Source organism: Rhinolophus sinicus, linkage group LG11 (genome assembly GCF_036562045.2).
Source record: "Rhinolophus sinicus isolate RSC01 linkage group LG11, ASM3656204v1, whole genome shotgun sequence".
Classification (NCBI taxonomy): Eukaryota; Metazoa; Chordata; class Mammalia; order Chiroptera; family Rhinolophidae; genus Rhinolophus; species Rhinolophus sinicus.
Genome location: NC_133760.1, coordinates 53,742,919 through 53,763,679, shown reverse-complemented (window position 1 = coordinate 53,763,679; position 20,761 = coordinate 53,742,919). Strand labels below are relative to the sequence as shown.

General features: G+C 48.6%; 1 protein-coding gene across 2 annotated transcripts; it reads right to left on the bottom strand.

Annotated features, from left to right (window-relative positions):
- Positions 1–1,099: 1,099 nt before the first annotated feature.
- On the bottom strand, positions 1,100–18,806 carry GBX1 (gastrulation brain homeobox 1). Of its 2 annotated transcripts, XM_019712777.2 has the most exons (3): positions 17,037–17,653; positions 15,974–15,976; positions 1,100–2,043 (listed from the first exon to the last, which is right to left on the bottom strand). In XM_019712777.2, exons 1-3 carry the CDS (start codon positions 17,563–17,565, stop codon positions 1,493–1,495), a joined length of 1,083 nt encoding a protein of 360 aa, XP_019568336.2. In that variant the 5' UTR covers positions 17,566–17,653; the 3' UTR covers positions 1,100–1,492. The 2 variants fall into 2 exon arrangements, with proteins under 2 accessions (XP_019568336.2, XP_074171228.1); XM_074315127.1 differs by lacking the exon at positions 15,974–15,976 and having other exon boundaries at positions 1,104–2,043; positions 17,037–18,806.
- Between the last annotated feature and the right edge of the window lie 1,955 nt (positions 18,807–20,761).

Below are 20,761 nucleotides of genomic sequence, written 5' to 3'. Positions count from 1 at the left end.
GGACAGAGAGGTCCCTGAGTCAACGCACAGGAGGTTCTGAGGACGCCGCAGGGTAAGTGCTTAGTAGGGCGGCACCTCTCTCGGGGCTCATGCCTCGGCTTTGCTTTTGAGGAGCGGGGAGGAGTAGGGTCCAGGTGGCAGAAGAGTCACCTTGATACCCATCACCTTGCCAAGCTGGGGCAGAATCCAGAGCCCCGGCTTTTTCCTCTATCCCTTAGTTATTCTAGAAAGAAAACCTAGGGGAAACCCCTGTACCTGTTGAAGGGTGAGAACTTCCTAAGTTAGGGGCCACGAATGTTCCTTAATTTGCTCATAGAGTTGCAACCCCAAAGCTCCAAATTCCTAGCTCCATAGCTTCCCCCGTACTACATACCATTCCAGAACCATCAGTCTTTCCTACCTCGTCCACTTTGCAGTGGGCCTTCTCACCCAGTCTCGTTTTCTAACAGAAGAGGGTTTGGTATCCCGAGCTTTGTAAAGGCTGTGATGGGGAGAAGGAGAGACCGTAATTAATGCCATAAGAAACAGCAGTGCAAATGGGTCGTTTCCTCCAGACCCTCATGTCTGGAATACCAGAGGGACAGGGAGAGACTAAGCTGCTGTGTCCTCTGTGTAGAAAAAGATGACTGCCGTCCCAGCGGATGAGGGTGAGGTCCCCGGTCCGCCCGTCAGTGGCAAGACTGGTAACCGCTACCTAGTTAGGCGGGGCCTGGACATACCCCAGCTAAACGAGGGTCACGACATACGTCATTCCGCTGTAATACTAGAAGGGAGTGACACCTCTGTCCTGAAGGCTGCCAGCGTTTCCAAAGAGAAGAAAGAGGAAGCTCGCCTGTTTAATGGGTCAAGGAAAGTGCAGTTAGGAGCATGAGGTCTCAGTGGGAAAGGATGACACGGAGGTAGGTTACGTGGGAGGAGATGGTGTGTCCCGAGGAGCTCCTAAGGAGGTGAGTGACCGTCCCTTTCGTTTCTTTGCATGTCCTTGTACTATAGACAGACAAGACAGTACCCACGCGGGGGCAGTAAAACGAAACTCAACTCTGGCTGGATGGAGGAAACACCACTTTCCCAGTCCCTCTCAGGGGTGCAGACAGACAGACAGAGGCTGATGGATCGATATATACAAACTTTACACAAAATAAATAAGGAGCTGTGATCCGCGTGGCGAGGCATCGCCCTGGGTTCCTCCCACCCGTCAGAAGTGATTCCAGGAACCTTTCAGGCCCTAGGCATTTTAGAACCCACCCCGTCCCCAGGAGTCCCCCTCAGTCCCAACGGGAATCCGAGCCCCTGGCACCCTGACGCCCCGGTCCTGAGGGTCTCTGGTACAGGCTCAGGGCCACGTGCTCACACCTCAGGTGGCCAGGAGAGCAGCCCTGGAGCTAAGTCCATCGCCATCTGAGCCCCTGCCCGGGCAGAGTCACAGCGGGGACCCCTCCGCTCTGCAGAACTGCCACCCAGTCTCAGAGCAGCACAGTCCTGGGGAGGCGCGTCAGGGCCGGGCCCCCTGTTCCATCTGTTGGTGCTGGCTCCGCACGGCAAACCGGTTCACGTGCACCGGTATGGGCACCACAATCTTGGGGTTTCTGACGGGCTCCCCAGAACGGCTGCTCACGTTGCCAGCTTTGATGCGCTTCCACTTGGCCCTCCGATTCTGAAACCAGATCTTGACCTGCACCTCGCTGAGCTTGAGCGCGTGGGCGATCTGCGAGCGCTCGGTCAAGCTCAGGTATTTCTTGCAGTGAAACTCTTTCTCCAGTTCCAAGAGCTGCTCGCTGGTAAAAGCCGTGCGGCGGCGCCTGCTTTTGCCCCCAGGAGCTGTGACTCCTGCTGCCACTGGGGCTGTGTCCTCAGTGCCAGCCCCCAGGCTCCCCTTGAGTTTCGGTTTCGGTCCCAGGAGCACCCCTGGGCCCCCTGCAGAGCTGTCCAGGAAACCGTCGTCCTCACTGTCACCACCCGAGCCCTCTTCCTCCTGTTCGCTGCCCGCCGGGTCTCTCGCGGGTGCCTCCAGCTTCTCCTCGTCTGAGCTGTACACCTTCCCCTCTGGGGAGCGAAGACCAAGAAGGCAGGGAAAGGCAGACAGGTTGAAGGAGGCACGTGGAACCGTGGAACCGTGGCCGGACGGACAGCAGGAAGAGAGACAGACGTGGAGGGGGTGAGATGGAGAGGGGGGCAGACACGGACGGCACATCCAGGATGAGGGGTGGGGAAGAGGTTCAGGGAAGACAGAAATGGGAAGAAAGGAATTAACCAGCACAGATTTCACTACAGCAAAGTGGGGGCGGGCAGGCATGTCTGTCAGAGGAACGTAATCCCCAGGGCTGTCCCCTCAGCATTCCCACCACCTGCACCTCGTTCTGCCTACTCACACCGCCGGGGTTTCTGCGAACCCAGACCACGCAGCCTCGGCCCAGAATGAAGCCGAGGACGTGGCTTAGGAGCCTTTCAGGTGCTGGTCTGGGTTCAGGGGTCAGGTCAGCAGGAGTGGGCGACGTAGGACAGTCTACCTTCGCAGGCTAGAGGGGCCCAGGGGGGCTGTTGGTCTTTTATTCTCCTAGGAAGCCTCATCCAGCCCAGTGGGGAGAGCTACGTGTGGACCTCTGTTCTGTCTCCCCTCCTTCCCTCACTTAGATCTAGAATCATAGAATCTCATTTCCAGATGGGAACTTGAGGGTCATCTGATTCCCCACCCCTACTCCCAAAATCTGGGTCCAAGAAATGTTATCCACAAATCTAGGAGTCAGAAGGTTTCCTTACTGCACCCCCTTCCCAATTGTCCTTAACCAGACCATCCAGCCCAGAATGGGGACCCCTCGCAGCCACATGGCCCGATGTTTCTTCCAATTACTTAGCCCCCCGAAGCCTCTTTCAGTCTTTCTCCTTATTTTAGAATGACGTCATCGCTTTTCCACCTCCCCTCTCTTAGTCAAGATTGCTGAGCAGCAGCACAGCTGCTTTCTGCTCAAGTTCAGAATCCTGAGGACCCTGAGCTTGATGTGAGCTGGGAAAACGGAGGGAATATGGGAAGAAACAGAACTGCGGCAAGGAAAAATACAGAGGGTAAAACAGCAAGTCTCATTTAGGTCACTGATTATGTGTAATCACAGCCATACAAACATGTTAGCCCGTACGTAATTCTAAAATTTAATTCAACCATTGGGTTTATTCTTAACCCACTGATGTTTTTGCCAGATCTGCAAATAATGCACTACAAATGTTTTCAGTGTTTGAATTTCGCAAAATCTCTTGTTTTCTGCCCAAAGGACCGATAAGTCAAACAGCAAAAAGTCGAAAGAAAACCAACCAACAGGAACGAGAACAAGAGAAAATGGATAATCCATAAACTGACTAGCTCCTTACCCATCGAGTTCACTGAGTAAAGGTGGGCAGGACTTCACAAATGTGGGAGTGCATTTACACTCTCCACATCTCACATGCACGCTCACGAGCATCCCGTGACTGAGAATACAACCCAAAACAAAATCACTTCCGGGAACGGTGAAATGCTGTATAAGAGAAAAGGGGTGCGCACGTGGATACGTGGCTAGAGCACCTTCCAGCACGCAGAGCTGACCTCTAACCCCACCCCCATCTGCCTGAGCGCCAGCAGGGCCTCCGGGACCAGCGACAGCCAACCCCCTCCCCCTGCCCAGGGCTGGCCCTTTACCCTCACTGATGCCCCGATGCCTTTCCCTCCAGAGCCACGGGGACATTTCCCTTAGAGGCCAGAACCCTCGGTCCATGTCCAGATCCCACCTCCATCTCGGTCTGCTTCTTCACCCCTCAGAAGTATTTTTACCCCCCAGCCCCTTTTCTCCCTGTAGCGCTTCACTCTTTATGTAACCTTCTCCAAACCCACGCGGCCCACCCCAGTTCAGTGCACCCCGCCTCCTATACTGTTTTCAGCAGCAACTGGCCTTCCTTGTCTCCTTCCCAGCTGCCGGCTTCCTGTGCTCTGAGAATGCGCTCCTCAGGACACGCCTCTCACCACCCTGCTTCCTTCCTGCCTCATCCCCGGCCAAATCCTTTTTAGTTCCTGCAAGACTCAGCCTAGGTTTCCTCCTTCATGTGTCAGGGCTCTTCCTCACGCTAGTTTCCACGTCCACAGAATGCAAACTCAACATGTCGCAGACTGAACTCGCCATCTTTCTCCCAAGCCAGCTCTTGCCCCAGCCCCACACCAGCTCTTTCCCATCTCAGGCAACTCCATCCTCCGTGTTGTTCAAACCTTCGCTCTCTTACAGCCCAGGCCCAATCCACCAGCGGGTACTGGTCGTGAGTGCTGCTGCCTGTAAAATACACGCAGACTCTGACCTCTTCTCACCAGCTCCTGTGCATCCAAATACTCCAAGTCACCTCTCCCCTGGTGCACTGACATTTCCTCCAAACTGCTTTTCCTGCTTCCGCCCTCACCCCCTTCCCCAGGTTCTTCTCTGGAATATTATACGTACCCTTCACCTAGAGTTCGGCACCGGCTCATTCCCTAAAGTAAAGGTCTTTATCACTCTTTTAAAATTAAAATTCTCAGTACTCCCCACCTCTGCTTTGTTTATTGCTAAAATACATGTCACCAACTTTGTTTATTCATTTTATTGGCGCTCTCCCTCTCTTCTTATTAGAATATAAACTCCATGAAGGTAGGGATTTTTGATATAGTTTTTCACTGCTGTATCTTCAGCATCTAGAAAATTACCTGCACAGAGTAGGCACTCAATAGATATTTGCTGACTAAAACTATTCCCAAGCTCGCTCTCTCTCTCTCTTTCTCTCTCTCTCTCTCTCTCTCTCTCTCTCTCTCTCTCTCTCTCCTTCCTTTCCCAAGCTTCTCTTAAGATATTCCCTACCTATATCCCGCCCCATCCCAGCTCCGGTGCCCATGAGACATTCTCTCCATGAGTATCCTGCCCACTTTTCAGGATGCCCTCTGGTCTCACAGTAGCTGCAGAGGAACCCACATGGAATGGGAATCTACAGGGTCTTATGCTAAAAAAATGAAGGACAATCGCCAACATTATTACTACATCCTCTAACTTTTAACTTTTAAAACATGGTTTGTAGTAAATAATCACAGAAAAAACAGAATCTTGGGAAAACTTGGACCAATATTACAATATTTTAAACAGCTGCTAAAAAGGCAGCAACGGGATTTTAGGGCTTGAAGGATGAACTCATCGAGCACAGCTTGGGGTACCCGAGGGCTGGCCAATAAATCTAAATTGATGATGATTGAGATGAGGCTCCCAGGTTCCTTGATCTGGCAGGGCCCCCCTGAGATCACATCATCCATCCCTCTGTCTTCAGACAGATCCCATAAAATCAAGGCCACATAAGCGGGCCACCCTCAGTGCTGCTTTTAAAGCCAGGCGAGAAGCACAGGTTCACAACCTCTCGTGGTTACTTGATCCCAGTGGGATGCTGAGAGGCAGGGACAAGAGTTTCTCTCTGCGCCTTTATAATCATGACACTGAGGGCTCTGATAAGCAACTCTTGGAAGGAGATGGGGGTGGGACAAAGAAGAAAGCAACCCAGAGGGGAAAATACAGCTCCCTGAGAGTATGGGACAGTGAATGAGACCGAGGAGGAGTGGGAGAGAGAAGGAAAGCAGGCAGACAGAGGCGTGAGGCAGGAGAGAAGGAGGGTAGACATAGTGGCAGAAGATTTAAATGACAGAGGAATTGAAAGATCTAAAAAGTTTAGAGATGAGAGAGAGAAAACAGGGGAACAAATCAAGAAGAAAAAAGAGAGCAAAAAGCTTTTTTGATTTTGAACCCCTCCCCCCTACCTTTTTTACCCAAACATTGATCCATTTGGAGCAAAGCAAAACATTTTGGCCCTGCCATTTACTCTGCTCCACCAACAGTGGAGTACGTTAGAATGCAATACAATACGCAAAGTGATAGAAGAACATTCAGAAGAACTGAATGAGCAATACAATCCTTTACAACCAATCCTTTACAATATAGCAATCCTGAAACAGCTGACTATTTTCTCTTGAATTAGCTAAGAAATAAATGCAAACTATTTTATCTGATTTGTAATGAATATTAAACAAAATAAAACAAAAGTTGCACATAAAAAAGTGTGTTATTGACTAAAAATGGACAGAAGCAAATCTTTTTGATAAAATTTCTGTTTGCAAAATTTGATTTAGAATAATTGGGCTTGGTAGATACCATGTCACTAAAAGTACATTTCTAATTATAGATGCCCTAACTGGTTGATAGGAACAAAAAACTTGATCAACAAACTAAGACTTCATCAAAAATTTTACATGGGAAATAATGATTCTGATGAGAATAATTTCAGCAAAAGGAAAATTTTTAATTGGAAATGATTTGACTGTGTTTGGTAGGTAAGCCAAACAGATCCAAAGGTTCTGTCCTTTGTGTATGAACATGTTATTACAAGTAACAGAAGAGTAGATTAAGTTTTCAACTTGTTCCCTGTGGGCAAGTCGAGAGTCAGTGAAAAAAGTGTGGTGTCTGCCCAGGGGGGTAACTATGGGGCAGACTGGTTATTAGGAAATATTCAGAGTTCATTGTGAATTCTTCCGGTGGGTACTATTACCCTAAGTACCAGAAATCACAAGGTTTGAGCCACAAGTATTCATAAAGGCCGTGCCAGGGCGTTAACCCCACTCAGAAGAGCAGCGCTGAGGCTCCGGGGACGTGCTCACAGGGGGTCTGCCTTCCAAGAGGAAGGGAAGCAGCTCCACAGATACAGAGAAGCCCCATCTTGGTAATGGGCCCAGTCAGGCTGGAGAAGAAATCAAGGGCCAAAGAATCCATGGCAGGTATTTTCCAGTAGAAAGAATCAACAGCACCAGGCTCGTGCCATCTGGAGGGGGTGTCCCCTAGCTGTGGTCACCAAGGATGGTGGGCTGGAGTTCTGGTGCAGAAAAGCACCCTGGGAGTAGAAAACCATGTTAGATCCCAGCTATGGGAACGTACGAGTTCCTGTGCTGTCCCTCATCCACCCTGCTCTGTTCTAGTTGATATAAAATCAATAGTCTTTATTCTGCACGGAAGAGAAGTCTCCCCCGCATTCCACTCAGTTCTCACTTCCCTTCCTTCCACTTCAAGACAAACTGCCTTCACAGCCCCCAGCCACTCTCAGGACACAGAGTCTCCTGATTCTCCTCATCAGGTCAATGACTCAGCTTCCTACATACAGAACCAATTTTCTTTTTTTTTTGGTGGGGGAGGTGTCAAAAGGTGGGAAGAAACCCAGGTCATCCCTCAAAAAATAAAAAAGAGGTACATTTGCCACCCCTCTCATTTCTAACTCCTCATCAACCCTCATGCCCAGCACAGAAGGATTTCTCTGTTCTTCTCAGAGACAGTGCTTTCTCCCATCATCCACAGCAACGAGCTGACTTTCAGTTGGCTTTTCACTCATCCCCATGACTTTCATGCCTCCGTGATGCTATTGCTCCGTCCTATCATTTTAGGAACAAGAAGGAACATTCATTTTCACTTTCTCTATTCGTCCCATGACTCTTTGGCATACTTGACTCCAGGTCGACGTGAGAATGTTCTCTCCACCACTGTCATCCAGAGCCTCTCCCACCTTCAGAACGAATTGCGGGCAATTTTCCCAGCAGCCCAAGCTCAGAGCTCGTTGCTGATTAAGCGTCAGCTTTCCCCAAACACTTCCACATGCATTATGTGATCTTCTCACTCAAGTTGGAGTAGACCTATTTATTAGTAGTAGTACTGAGAGACTAGGAACCTCATTTTCAGCTGAAGATACTGAGTTTCGGAAAGATTAAATGATTTTCCTAAGTCGTACAGTGAGGGACAGGGCCAGGCCTAGAAACTTGGTCTCCTAAATAATCAATGCTGTTTTATCCTTTGCCGTTTTATCCTTTTAGCTTCTTTTCTCCTCCCACTCGAAATACAAAGTCCTTTCCCCGATGCCTCATCAGATAAATAACCTTCCTACCAAATCCAGTTTTAGTTTAGACCTCACCCCTTTCACTTATCACCACAGAGCGCTAGCCCGATTACTACCTTCCCCTCAACATTCTCAGAGAAGAGTCTTCAAATTGCTGTAGGAGAGGCTGCACTCACCAAATTTCACCTCGGTCCTTTAACAGGCTATTCCTCTCCTCATATCCCAAAGCAAAATTCCCACCAGCTCTTTCTCGTATTCTTTTTTTCCTGTCATTATTGGTTTGTATAATGTAATCTTACCAGTCAACATTCCTTCTATTTAGAAACGCATTTTCACATTTGAAAAATAATATTGCCAAACTATGGAAACAGCTTTGTTTTACTATCAATTTTCTCTAGCGTCTAGTTTGCAACTGTCTCCCTCACCCGTCAAGTACAGCTCTTTCTTGTTCATGAATCAGCCTGGTTGAGAAACAGCAATTTTCTGCCGTCTTCCTCTCTCTCTCCCTTCCTCATTAGAGAGCTCTTTTTTCAGAGCCTCACTCCTGGTATTTCTTCTGTCACTCCTAGGTCTACGTACCTAGCCCGGGAGAAGGCTTTCCTTCCTCATACTAAAAGGGAGCTAAAGGTATGCTTTTGTCCTTCTTTCTGGTTGAGTGAGGGATCTGTTTGGAGTTGGTTTCTGTCCGCCCAGTGCCCCTTCCTTTAGGCACTGGGATTGTCAGTGACGTTTCTCCACCTTCATGACATGCAGGCATGGGACCTGCATCTGACCAATCCAAACATCCCACCTCCCTGGGGACCTGACTCAAGCTGCTTAATCAGTCATCCTAGGATGTTATATGTGCTAGAATTCACTGGGGTCCCAACCTGGGGTTTTAAAAATGAAATGCTGCCTGTGCTTGTGCCACCTGCCTCCTCAGGAGAGAATGAGGTGAAGACACAGAGAGAAGCCAGGTTGAGAGTAAGAAAAAAAGAACTAACAACACTGTTTGTATTCCTCGTAGTCACGTGAATCAATAACTGTCCCATTTTAGCGCAAATCAGAATTGAGCTACTGTCACTAGTAATGGAAAGAGCTCTGACGCCATACAATGCTCTAACTAGAAGTGACAATGATCACATGACTCCAGGGGAAGCAAGCCTCCCCACCCTACTCCCACAACTCTCCCATCCAAAATCATGTTTCCACATTGCCTGAAATTATTCGTAATAACAGCACCTAAAACTCCAACAGCTTGAAATTCATTTGGACTTTAAAAAAACCTCCTTCATCCATCTGAGTGTGAATTATTTTAATCCAATGGCTTTGCTCCTAACACATTGAGATCAGACATATGTAGGGATAGGAATTTCGATGAAGAAAAAAGGAGAGGTGATTTTTTTTTTTTTAAATGGAGAGAAAGGAGGAACAGGCCCCCGGGGGACAGGGCAGGGCTTTGGGCAGCCTTAGGTCTACAGAGGATGCTAAATGTCAGACAGGGAGGCTGAAAGGACGGAGAAAGAGCCAAACGCAAACGTTTACTCTTCCCCCATTAGATTCATACAATGTTCTCTCCTGGCAGTTTCCGTGTGAACAGTTCTCAGAATACAGCGCTCTTTCTATTATTCCCAGAAATATCGTGCTTATCAGTAGAGAGAGTGTCACCTACCCTACACAATTCCTAGGGAAGATGTCTTCCCCAACTTAATTCCCAGGGAAGCTCTCCATCCATTTCCAGAGCAAGGAGAACATGGATCATTTCTTTCACACCTAGTACTTTAGGATGCTGGACAAATATCTCCTGATTTCATCCTTAATTCTGTGAGGTAAGTATTGTTGCCCCTATTTTACTGGTGAGGAAACTGAGACTTCAGAGGTTAGTATTTCATGGTAGGTCACAAGAAAGGGTGGCTGGCGCCAAGATCTGTATTCAAAGCCCGTGCTCGTTCCTCTGCACGACACCACATCTCTTTGTTAACACTGAATGAAAAAGAGGCTGAATTCTAATGTCACCCTATCATAAATACTGTACCTATTGGACAAATAATATAAAAGGCCAGGAATGATTCCACACAGGAACTGATTCTACAACGCACCCTTTCTTTTTCTCCCTCCCTCACGGGCATTGCTTTCTTCCTCGCCAGGTAAAATCAGTTACAATTGATCCTCAATCTTTTGGGCCTGGAGAAGAGCTACTCCCACCTTTCTCAAGTGTTTTTCTCTCTCATTTCTTCTGAGGGCTGTACACAGCCATAGCGCAGGTAACACGGCCCTGATCTGCAATGACAAAGCCTTAAAGCTCAGCCCTGGTTTCCTCAAGACGTACATATCCCAGCCTCCCTCTTCCTTGTCAGCTACTGCGACAACTCAGCACTGAAAAGTGTAGAATTTGCCCCAATCCCTATGCTCCAGATGCTTGTTTTTTTTTTAAAGGAAACAATTCCTGAATAAGGGTATCCTTATAGATAAAAACAGAATTGTAGAGCTAGAAGCAACCTTACAGATCATCTAACTCAAAGCCCTAATTTTACCGAGGAGGGAGGTAAGACAGAGATGTGATTTGGCCAAGACCACTCCGTTCCACACTTCTAGTATCTGCATATAATGTATAGAACACTTAGCATCCATTCCAGCGCAGAGCGCTTTGTGCCTTCACGCTCAGGGTAATTTCATCTCCTCTCTCCTCCCAGTATATCGCTGCCTCACTTCTCTCCCCATGGCTCCCAATTCAGTTCCATCTTTGCCATTACTTCTATTATAATACCATTTCCGCCAGAATCCAGTCAAGAAACCCATCTCCCATTACCCCCAGTTCAGAACCAGTAGCCTGTTTCTCCTGTTCTCATTTTTCACACGTGCTTTTACCTCAGAACCCTTGTCTCTGCCCGCCAGTCTCCCCACTTCTAATACAGATTTTGTGTGTGTGTGTCGTCACTTAGATGATTCCTTTCCCTCCCATGAGGAGACGGGGTTGAAGACGCTGCTTCATTGCAGTGCTGGGCTCTCTCTGCCTCCCACAACTTAATTCCACCTGAGTAGGTCATCTTCTCTCACACCAAATTGAAGCATCTCTTCTCCCTATTAGGCACATCAACATTTCTCTCACGTGACTCAAAGCTGATAACTTTCCCCCAGCGTGATCATATTTCCAATGAAATACCCTAACCTCTTCTTTCTGACCCCTACTCCACACCTCTTTCGACTCCATCATGGCCTCTGCAGCTGTGCATCCCACCTGCAGACACAGCTCTGTCCTTTCCACTGGTCTGTCTTCTCTCCACCTCAGCACAGGGGGCATCTCCCCACTCCCTCTACATGAAAGTTCTCTCCCACCACTCTCTTTATCATCCCTATGTCAACCTTGTTCTCTTTTTGAACATCCACTCCATTACTTCTCTCATTTCCATTTCCTAATTCCCAGTTTCCCTGCAAAGGTTCTTCTTTCCCCATTACTTTTAAGGCAAAATTCTTTCTTGCCTGTAGCTGCCCACTGTAACATCACTCTCCAGGCAAAGCCCTGCTCGTATTGTGTTCTTCCTTCTTTCCAACGAAGCATTTCCCCCTCCTCATTCCAGTTACTGCCTCTCTTCCATTATTCCCAGCACAGACTGTCCATGCCCGTGATGCTACGAATAACCCTGATTGTTTATAATATACATCTCCGTATTTACATATGTCACTGCAGAGGGCCCTTCTCTCTCCCACTGCTTGGGTGTTACCTCCACTGTGGTACAGGGCATCTCAGTATCCCATTCCAATCCTAATCAAAGTTTCCCCTTGTCATTTCTGAGCTCTCTCTCTCTCTCTCTCTCTCAACCAGGGATTTTTAACCTTTTCCAAGCCATGAACTCCTTGGCAGGTTGATAAAACCTAGAATGCTTTTACTTGTGTAACTTAAAACACATAGGATTATATTAGAGGCCAATTGTGTAAACATACAGTTATCAAACATTTAAAATGCATTTGTGCTATAATCATATATGCTTCTTTATTAATTCATAAATAAAAAGATGCCTGCAAAGACTAGAAATGTATATGAAAATATCTGTGATTTCAATTGGCGACAAAGATCTCAGGTATGACTGAAACTACAGTGGTTTCTGGCCTACATTTATAATTAAAGGAAGCGCTAAATTTTAGTTAGACATTAATAAAGATGTAATTTTTCCCCACCCTTAATTAACAGGTCCCCTCACAAGAGGTTCGTGGAGTCCATATTAAGAACCCTACTTTAAACACGAAGGCTACAAAAATAAGCTTTTATTCTGTGGAATTGAAAGGAACATTAAAAATCATCTGAATCAAAACTTTTATGTTACTGATGAGGAAAGTGAAGCCTAGAGAAGTTATAAGGCTTTGAATCTCCCAGAGTGTCCTGAACATACTAAGCCCATAAGAGGCACACAGTACACGTTCCCTGAATTGAACTAAGCGACTTGACACAATTGCCTGGCTAATGAGTGACCTGAACCCTAAAGATGAGACTGGAACCCATGTGTCATGCCTCCTAGATAAATGTTGCTTCCCTCACATTAAGTTAATGCAATATTTGCCTTTCTTTAAATGTCGGTGGAGCAATCACTCTCACTGTATGCTCGTCCTCAACATTTTTTTGGAAAATACACCCCACTTCCAAGGAAAATCTCCCTCCTGTTTCTAATCACAGAACTCTGATTCCACATCACATAATCATTTCCTGTGTTTCTCTCATGAGTAAATATATCTTGACAGTCATAATAGATACCTATTCAGAAATTCACTGATGGTCATCTCAAAGGGTCTCTAGCTACAATTGCTTACAGCAATCAGCATTCAAATATCATGCTCCTAGTAAGTTTCCCCGGTCTTCTGGCATGATTTCCATTATTGTTGCCAATCTCTATTCAGAAATTGGCAAATCTTTTTCTGCTTAGTTTTTAAAGATAAAGTTCACTACACTGCCTTCTCTGAGGTCTGTCCCATCATGGTTTCTTCTCTGGATCATCTCAACTACAAGTGTTTTCTTCACCACGCTCAACTGGCATTATCTTTCATATCAATCTCTCACTATATTTTTATCATCCATCCAACAATTATATATGGAGTATCTACCATCCCTCACTTCTTAAGTACTTGTATCCAGGCAATCCAACTCTTTTCTCCTTGAATGAATCACTGCTCTAGATACCCCCGATGTAAAGTTTTCTTCTGCAGTTCTCCAAACAGACAGCTCTTTTCATCGTCCCCCCAGCACAGAGCATCCCCTTAACCCACTGTCTGTGTGATGTATATTTGCACCATAGCTCCACAGCGTCAAGTTAGCTTCAGTTACTCTCAGTCAGAGCTTGCACCTTCACACGGAAGACCCTCTCTGCCCATCCCACTCAAGGCAGAATTCTCTTTTTTTCCTGCCATTTAGAGCTCACGACTCTCTTCTCTCCATTATTCCTAACATCGAGAACGTCACTACCCACTACTTCTTTTTTCCTCAAAGCTCCTTTCCCCCATCACTTTCACATTATTCTGTTCTTATAACTCCCTAGAGTTGTTACGTTGCATGTGGTCACCACTGGTCAATACATTGACTGTGTCAAAAATGGCTACTCTGAATTGAGTTGTGCTGGAAGTGTCAAATACACACGGGATGTCAAAGACTTAGCATGAAAAGAGGATATAAAACATCTCATTAAACGTTTTTATATTGATTAATGCTGAAATAACATTTTGGACACATCGGGTTAAATAAAATATTAATTTCAACTGTTTTTATTTACTTTTTATATGGGTTTTGTTGTTGTTGTTGTTGTTGTTTTTGACGAGGGTGCAGCTCACAGTGGCCCATGAGGGGATCAAACCGGTAACCTTGGTGTTAATAGCACCACGCTCTAAGCAACTGAGCTAACCCCTAGGATTTAATTACATAAATCCTTGCTAGCCAGCACTACTCTGGACTTTTCTGTTCATTCATACTTTTAAGTCTTCCCTACTAATTCAAAATTCTTTTCTCTTTCACCGCTCCTACTGAGATTCCTTCCCTGATTATACTCAATGCTCCTCACACTTGAAACATAGATTTTTCAATCTACTATTCTCATTGCCTTTTCCACCCCGTTATTTCTGTTCATAGTATTTCTTTGTGCCTAATATAGCTTCTACCCCTGCAATCAAATCATAATAAAGTTCTGTTTTCTTCTTCATCAATTCTAGTAGGGTGGTATCTGCCTTAACGCTCAGCAAAATTAAAAAAAAAAATAGTCCTTACGATTCCCAAGAAAAAGAACTTCACTTATCACCCTCCAAATTGGCCTATCTTCACTATAATTTCATTTAAAGGGGCTAGTAACTGTAAAACACTAAACTAATGTAAATTAATAATTTCAGATCAATGTCACCCATTCACACCAGGACAGCAATTCCTCTTCTGTCATTTGAAAGATAGCTTTCTTTCTCCTACTCTTCTAAAGTTAAGGTTTCAATCCGATTATCTGAGCAGAGAAGTCTCTTATTTCATGCTAAATACTCTAAGACATTTTCAAAATGGAGTGTTCGTTTTTTTCCACCATTTTCAGCATGGACCCTGTGTCATCACTCCCCAAACTGATTTTATGTCCCACATTTCTGGAATTGCCTTTTCTTTTAAGGGGAAAATCAAGACTCGGGAGGTAAGTGGGCATGAATGGCACAGTGAGGCAGAGTTGGAGAGTTTGTCCTGAGAGTGATAAGTAGCAGTCACAGATAAGATCTCTCACTCATTATGCTCTTGGAATGTTTCTTCTCAAATCTCTCTGTACTGCTCTGCACTAGAAGCCCCACGATAAACCTTTTATGTGTATCTCTTCCCAATATGAATGATTATCTTCACTCCAGCACCGCTCACCATTCTTCCTCTTTAGAAGGTCTCCTTCCCACCATTCTTAGCAAAGAAATTCCTTGTCTTTACTCCAACTATTAAGTCTTTTTTTTTTTTGCATCCAACATTTTCCTCAGATGATGATTTTTCCTTCATCATTCTCTATATATAAATTCCAGTTTCACATCACTCTCAGTATTGAAAAACCTTTTTAAAAATTACTCTTAGTGTTGAAAGTTTTCCGTTTCCTACTAGTATATTTATTCAGCTCCCTCCCAGTTCTCTCAAGACAGAACTCTTACACACACACACACACACACACACACACACACACACATTTCTGATTCAGAGATATGGTTCCCTTTTCATATGGCCCAGGTTAAAAATCCCTTGTACATACATCTTCCAATAGACAGTCCTCTCTCACATTCTCTCTTTGGATAATCTGGATATACAGCTCACGTGTTAGTGCCTTTCTTTATTCTTATTTCCTCAATATCTTTCTTCTGTTCTTTTCCTCCACTTATTACTTTCCCTCTCTCTCAATGTCTTGTTTTACAGCCACTATTCTACCTGCTTCAGAAGAGCCCCCATTTTACAAATGGGTAAAAATCAAAACTGAGGGGAACCTGCAAGAATAGGACAAGTTGCTTGTCCTGCCATTGTTTGGGCATATTCCCCCTTCAGTTCCCTTCTGCTGGGGTGTCTCTCTCCTCTCCCTCAGCTCATCTCGTTCCCAGGTGTGTCTGCTCCTTCCTCTAGCATCTGTTGCCTCCAAAGCCATCCCTCTGATGGCCTGCCTTACGCTCTTTTCTGCCGTAGGACTATCCTATTCCAAAAATCCTTCTGATCCTTTCTTGTTCTGAGCATCCTGCTGGCTGCTCTCCCTTCCCCCTCCCACTCTGGCCTTTTTATCTCGTGGACGTTTCCTCCCACCTTCCAGCTGCTCTATCATTTCCTTTTGATCCTCCTTAGGAGATGCTGCTCACACTTTAGTTGCTTGGTCCTCCTGGTCCAATCAGTACGGGAAAAACAACAACAGCTGAATGCCCAAAGCCAAAATGCCTGGGACTAAAGGGGAAAAGGAGAGGAAGACGGGCTCTATAACAGCCCTTGGGGTCTGGAAGAGTGATTAGCCCTTTGGTCAATTTCAAGGAAGGGCCCAGGAAACCTATCATTGGGAATTGCCCTCTCCTGGCCGAGGACAAAAAGACTATCGCCATCGCCTCCCAGTCTCTGCTAGTCAGCAGGTGGGGTCACGTCCACCGGCTAAGCTGGATGCAACGAACAGTTAAGCAGAGGCAGGTCCATCCTGATGCTAAAGAAGTTTAAGCTTCAAGAATCCCACCCTTGCATGAAGCCCCTATTTTTAACTAGGGGCCACCAAATTGTATGTGCTTTGTATGTCAGCACACCTGGATCTGCTCCTGGATAGGCAAAAGCTTTTCTGGCTTCCGGGGGTTAAGGACCAATAAATAGGGAAGCCATCCTGCCTCTAGTGAGAGGGCATTCCCCCATGGAGGACCCAGGGTTCCTGAACTAGCTCTTAGCCGAATCTCACTGGTTCCAGAATCTTAGCTGAATTCCTGACTCCAGGCCTTTGGGCCACACCCAATCCCACCCACCCCTGCCTTTAGCCTCTCTCTTGGCCTCCAGTCAGCCCTGGTCCAGCAGGTGCTAGGACCCCTGACAGCTACAGTTTCCCTAGGCCCACGACTCGCTGCTCAGTTCTGTAAGGCTTAGCTCTAAACCTGCCAATTCAGAAGTGACCTCTCTGAGTAAGATGAAGACATGGCACCAATAGGATTACCTCAGCTTTCAGATGCTCTCTTTGCCCCTGGACTCACAGAGCCCATTTAGGGTCAAAACGACCTTCCCCTCAGAAGCCAGAACGTGCCCTCCCTGTACTGAATTGACAGCTGCCCCAATGTAACCTCAGACTGGGGTCTTGCTGCTCTCCCCAGGAATCCCACACTTGGAGCTTCTCTGTTCCCCGCAGATGAGAAAAATGAAGGGATTCTGGAAAGGAGACCCAGGAGAGCAGAGACTCCAGGACTAGAATGCTGGGAGGACAGGCACAGATTTGGGAGGGAGCACCGAGAGATCCTCGGTGAGGTTTCACGCGCTCTGGAGGCCGAGCAGGGCACGGCTCTGGGATCTAGAGGTGCCGTGTCCGAAACGGAGTTGGCGATGGTTCCGCAGAACCCACCATCTGCGGGCCTGGGATTCCAGGGCTCCGGGCACGTGCCGACATTCCGAGCAGGCTGCCGTCTGGGGTTTCCGGGTAACAAGCCTCCCGCCCAACGCCCCGGTCGGCCCCAGCACTTACCCGGCAGACTTGGGAAAGTCTCTGAGAAGTGCGGCTGCGGGGCCGGTGGGGCTTCTGCCACTTTCTCCCGGGCGGGCAGCAGCTCGTCGGCTTCCAGCCCGCCCTCTGGGCGTCGGCCGCCCGGCTCAGGGTGGTTTCGGGCAGCAGTGGCAGCGGCGGCAGCAGCGAGTTCCGGGGGCCCGTAGAAGGCGTCGGGTGGCTCGGCGAAGCTGGGCAGTGCAGTGGTCAGCGCCACCATCGAGGGCACGGCCTGGCCCAGCCCCGCGCAGAAGGTGTTGGTAAGGCGGCCGGCAAAGGAGGCCAGCGGGGCGAGGGGTGGGAGGCCGGCCGACAGCGGCGCGGGGGCCAGCGCCTGTGGCAGCACTAGCGGCCGGTAGGGCATGAACATGGGGTAGCCGGTGTACAGCAAGTGGCCGGAGCGCGGCGGCGGCGGCCCGATCAGGGAGTCGATGGAGAAGGCAGTGCCCGGGCCCCCCGCGCTGCCCCCGCCGCTCCCCCCGGGGGCGCCCCCGCCTCCGGCTCTCTGCATCGTGCCCGGAGCTGCGGCCGCCCCGGGGCACTCCCCTCCGGGCGCCGCCGTGCGCCCCGCGGCTCGGGCGCCCCGCGCGGACACGCAGGGCTCGCTCCTGGGCTCCCGGGCCGAGGTGGCGGCGGGGCGCGGGCTCGGCGCAGTGTGGCTCCGGCGCCGCGCTCCCTCTCTCTCATAAGGAGGGAGGGGGCGGGCGAGCGGGCGGGCTGGGGGTGTCGCCCTCCGGACTCATCCATCTTCCTCAAATTACGCTTCACTTCCTCCCTCCGCCCGCCGCCGCCGTGCCCGGCTCTCGCTCCCTCCGCAGAGCCCGTTCCCAGCGGCCCTGCCGGCCGGCCCGGGACCCCGCCCGCCCCCCGCGGCCCAACCAACTATTATTAATGGAGATTGATGAGGCCGGACACGCCGCTTTGTGAAACTTTGCGGCCGGGGAGAAGGCGGCTGCAGCTGTTGGGCCGGTGCCCCTCCCTCCAGCCCGCCCGCCCCCCACTTTGCCCAGTTGGCCAGGGCGTGCACGGGGCGCCGGGCGGCGGGCAAAGAGGGCGAACCGGGAGGGACGGGCCCGACCACAGCGCCCGGGGCCGCCGCCCTCTGCGGACCCGGAGCCAGTGTCCCCACGTGTCTCTCCGCCCCTGCCGCCCCCGCCCCGCTCCTGGGCCGAAGGACTTGGCGGCGTCAAGAGTAAGCCCAGAGGCTGAGGCGGGACAGGACCTCGGTGCCCGCTCCGGCCGCGAGGCACGGACGGCAAGAGGCTCAGGGCCACTCGTACTGGGGCCCTTTTCCCTCTTGGTCATTTCTTCCCAGCCCCAGTCACACTCCGCTGGGCTCCCGTGACATGGGCTCTGCCCCTTCATCCTCATTCCCTCTTTGGTCTCCGGGGTCCCTAATCCCTCACTCTGGCCTCCTGGGTAATTTCCTCCAGGGCCCACACTATGCCAAGTACTTACCATTCCTCTCACCTTTCCCCTCCATCTTTCTCCCATCCTTTCCCTTCCTCCTGCTCTTCCCTGCCTTGCCCTCCTTTCTGTCCCTATTCCTATGGCTTATCCCCTATCCCGTGCTTATTCTACCCCCCCCCCATTTCTCACCTATGTCTGTATCTCTCGTCTGTCTATCTGTCTCCCTCCCTCGCTCTCTCTCTCCCTCTCTTCTGCTATTAATTTCCCTGATTGGCTCCCCAGCTCCAGCGCTGCTGATGAGCCCTATTCATTCCCGGGCCTGACACTCTCGACCTGCCTTGGCTGATTGCTGGGGGCTGGCCCCAGGAGAGCTGACGAGCCCCAAGGGTCAGCAGCGCTAATTATCCGCTAATTGCCGATGACTCTGCTCACCCCCCTCATTCTCAGACGCTGAAATGGTGGCGCCTTTTACCCTCCCCCTCCTCCCGATCCCCAGCAGTACAGTTGTCAATCTAGAGGCAAAAGTCATGGGCACTTTTGCTTGATAGGAGTCTCAGGTCAGTGGGCAAGAAAGACAAGACAGGCAACTCAACAGAAGAAGAGTGACCCGAGCTTCAGGACATAGAGCTTCAAGCCTGGTCCACTAACATGGGGGACATCTGGTCACTGGGAAACTGTTATTCAAGTGGGGCCAGGGACAGCCAAGCTAGTCAAAATTAACAGTAGCAAGCCAGACAAGTTTAGGAGGAGGATTTGGCTGAGGTGAGGAGGAAAATCTATGCCAAAGAGTCTCAGCGTTTCCGAGCCGAGACAGAGGAGGGCAGGAGGGAACTCTGGATCTCAGTGACATTTGTTCAAAGCAGGAGTGCTGTATTGGCCTAGCGAACACCATTAAGGTCAGGCTCACGCACCCTGAAAGACACTCACCACAGAGGGACAGAAGAGGGTGGGACCCAAGTAGGGAGTTTTCATTGGTTATGCTTGACTGACAATGCCTCAGAGAGGTAAAGCGAGAAGAGTGTGGTTTCCATGCCGTCCTGGTCTATCTTGGGCTCTACATTAAACTCAGTGAAACTTCTGAGAGGGAGTCTGGTGGGAAGACATCGACAGGGGGAAAAAAAAGAGGTGGCTTAACCTAGGTCTGGGAACCCAAACTCACTACTAAAGTGCGAGGATAATCCTTGTACATTCTGCTAAAGATAGCTTTCAGAACCCTTTGTTAAATTAACCAAGCACTTCGCGGTACCAATATGGAGACCAGACTTCAAAGCGTATTGTATTTAAAACAAGAAAGAAGTCAGTACTTGATTTGATGGCTTTACAGTGTTGGATACACAATAGAGCCTTATTGACTTGATAAATTATTGAGGGAACTTTGGGCTACAATCACTGAAATTGAAGCTGTATGAGCAGTAACAGCACCAATCAAGTAAAGCATGAAGGAACAGCCGTTTTTAAAAGGAATTGCATTCTTTTTTTTCCCTTTTTTTGCATAGGTAATAAAATCAGATAGCACAAAATTCCAAAAGCTCAAAGGGTATATATATTGAAACATCTCCCTCCCACCAGTCCCTTCATTAAAAGGCCACTTTGAAAGGCTGTCACTCTCTGGTGGGACAGAATGGATCACGCATTGTCAAGGACTCAAGGTTAAAGACCCTCTGATCTTGAAGATGTATGTCACCTAGCTTAAGCCAAGAACTTATTGCCCAGAACTACACTCAGGAAAGTGGAATCCTCTGTGCCAGAGAGCACAGGCATAAAGCTTGTAGCCAACAAATCTCAGTGGGCCACCAACTCTGAAATGAGGACAGTGAGACCCCAGGACTTCGTTTTGCCCTGGTGTGGTGTGCGTTTGTTAGATACTGTATTTTATAATCCATTTATATCTTCTATCTGTTCCCTTGTCACGCTGGAGTCATGAAGTGTGACTTCTCATAGGCCTTGACATTCCACAGCTAAACTAGGATAAAAGCCCTCATATACATGGTGGCAACTGAAGCAGCCCATCTCCTTTCCCTGCGCTTTCATGAACCGTGGAACTGAGGCCACACGGTAAATGGAAAAAGCGTTGGCTACAGTAATAAGACCTGGAGTTAAATTCCTGTTCTGACCCCTCACTGGGCCGTGTGACCTTGGCCCCTCTTTGCCTTAACTTCTCCATCTATGAGAGACAGCGGTTAATACAATATCTACTCGGCTCAGTCAAAGAGCTGGTGCAAGGATCAAGTGAATATGAGGGACACCTCTCAAAATGAGTTCTTCCTACATTAAATGGAGCAAGAAAAGCAGGGTGG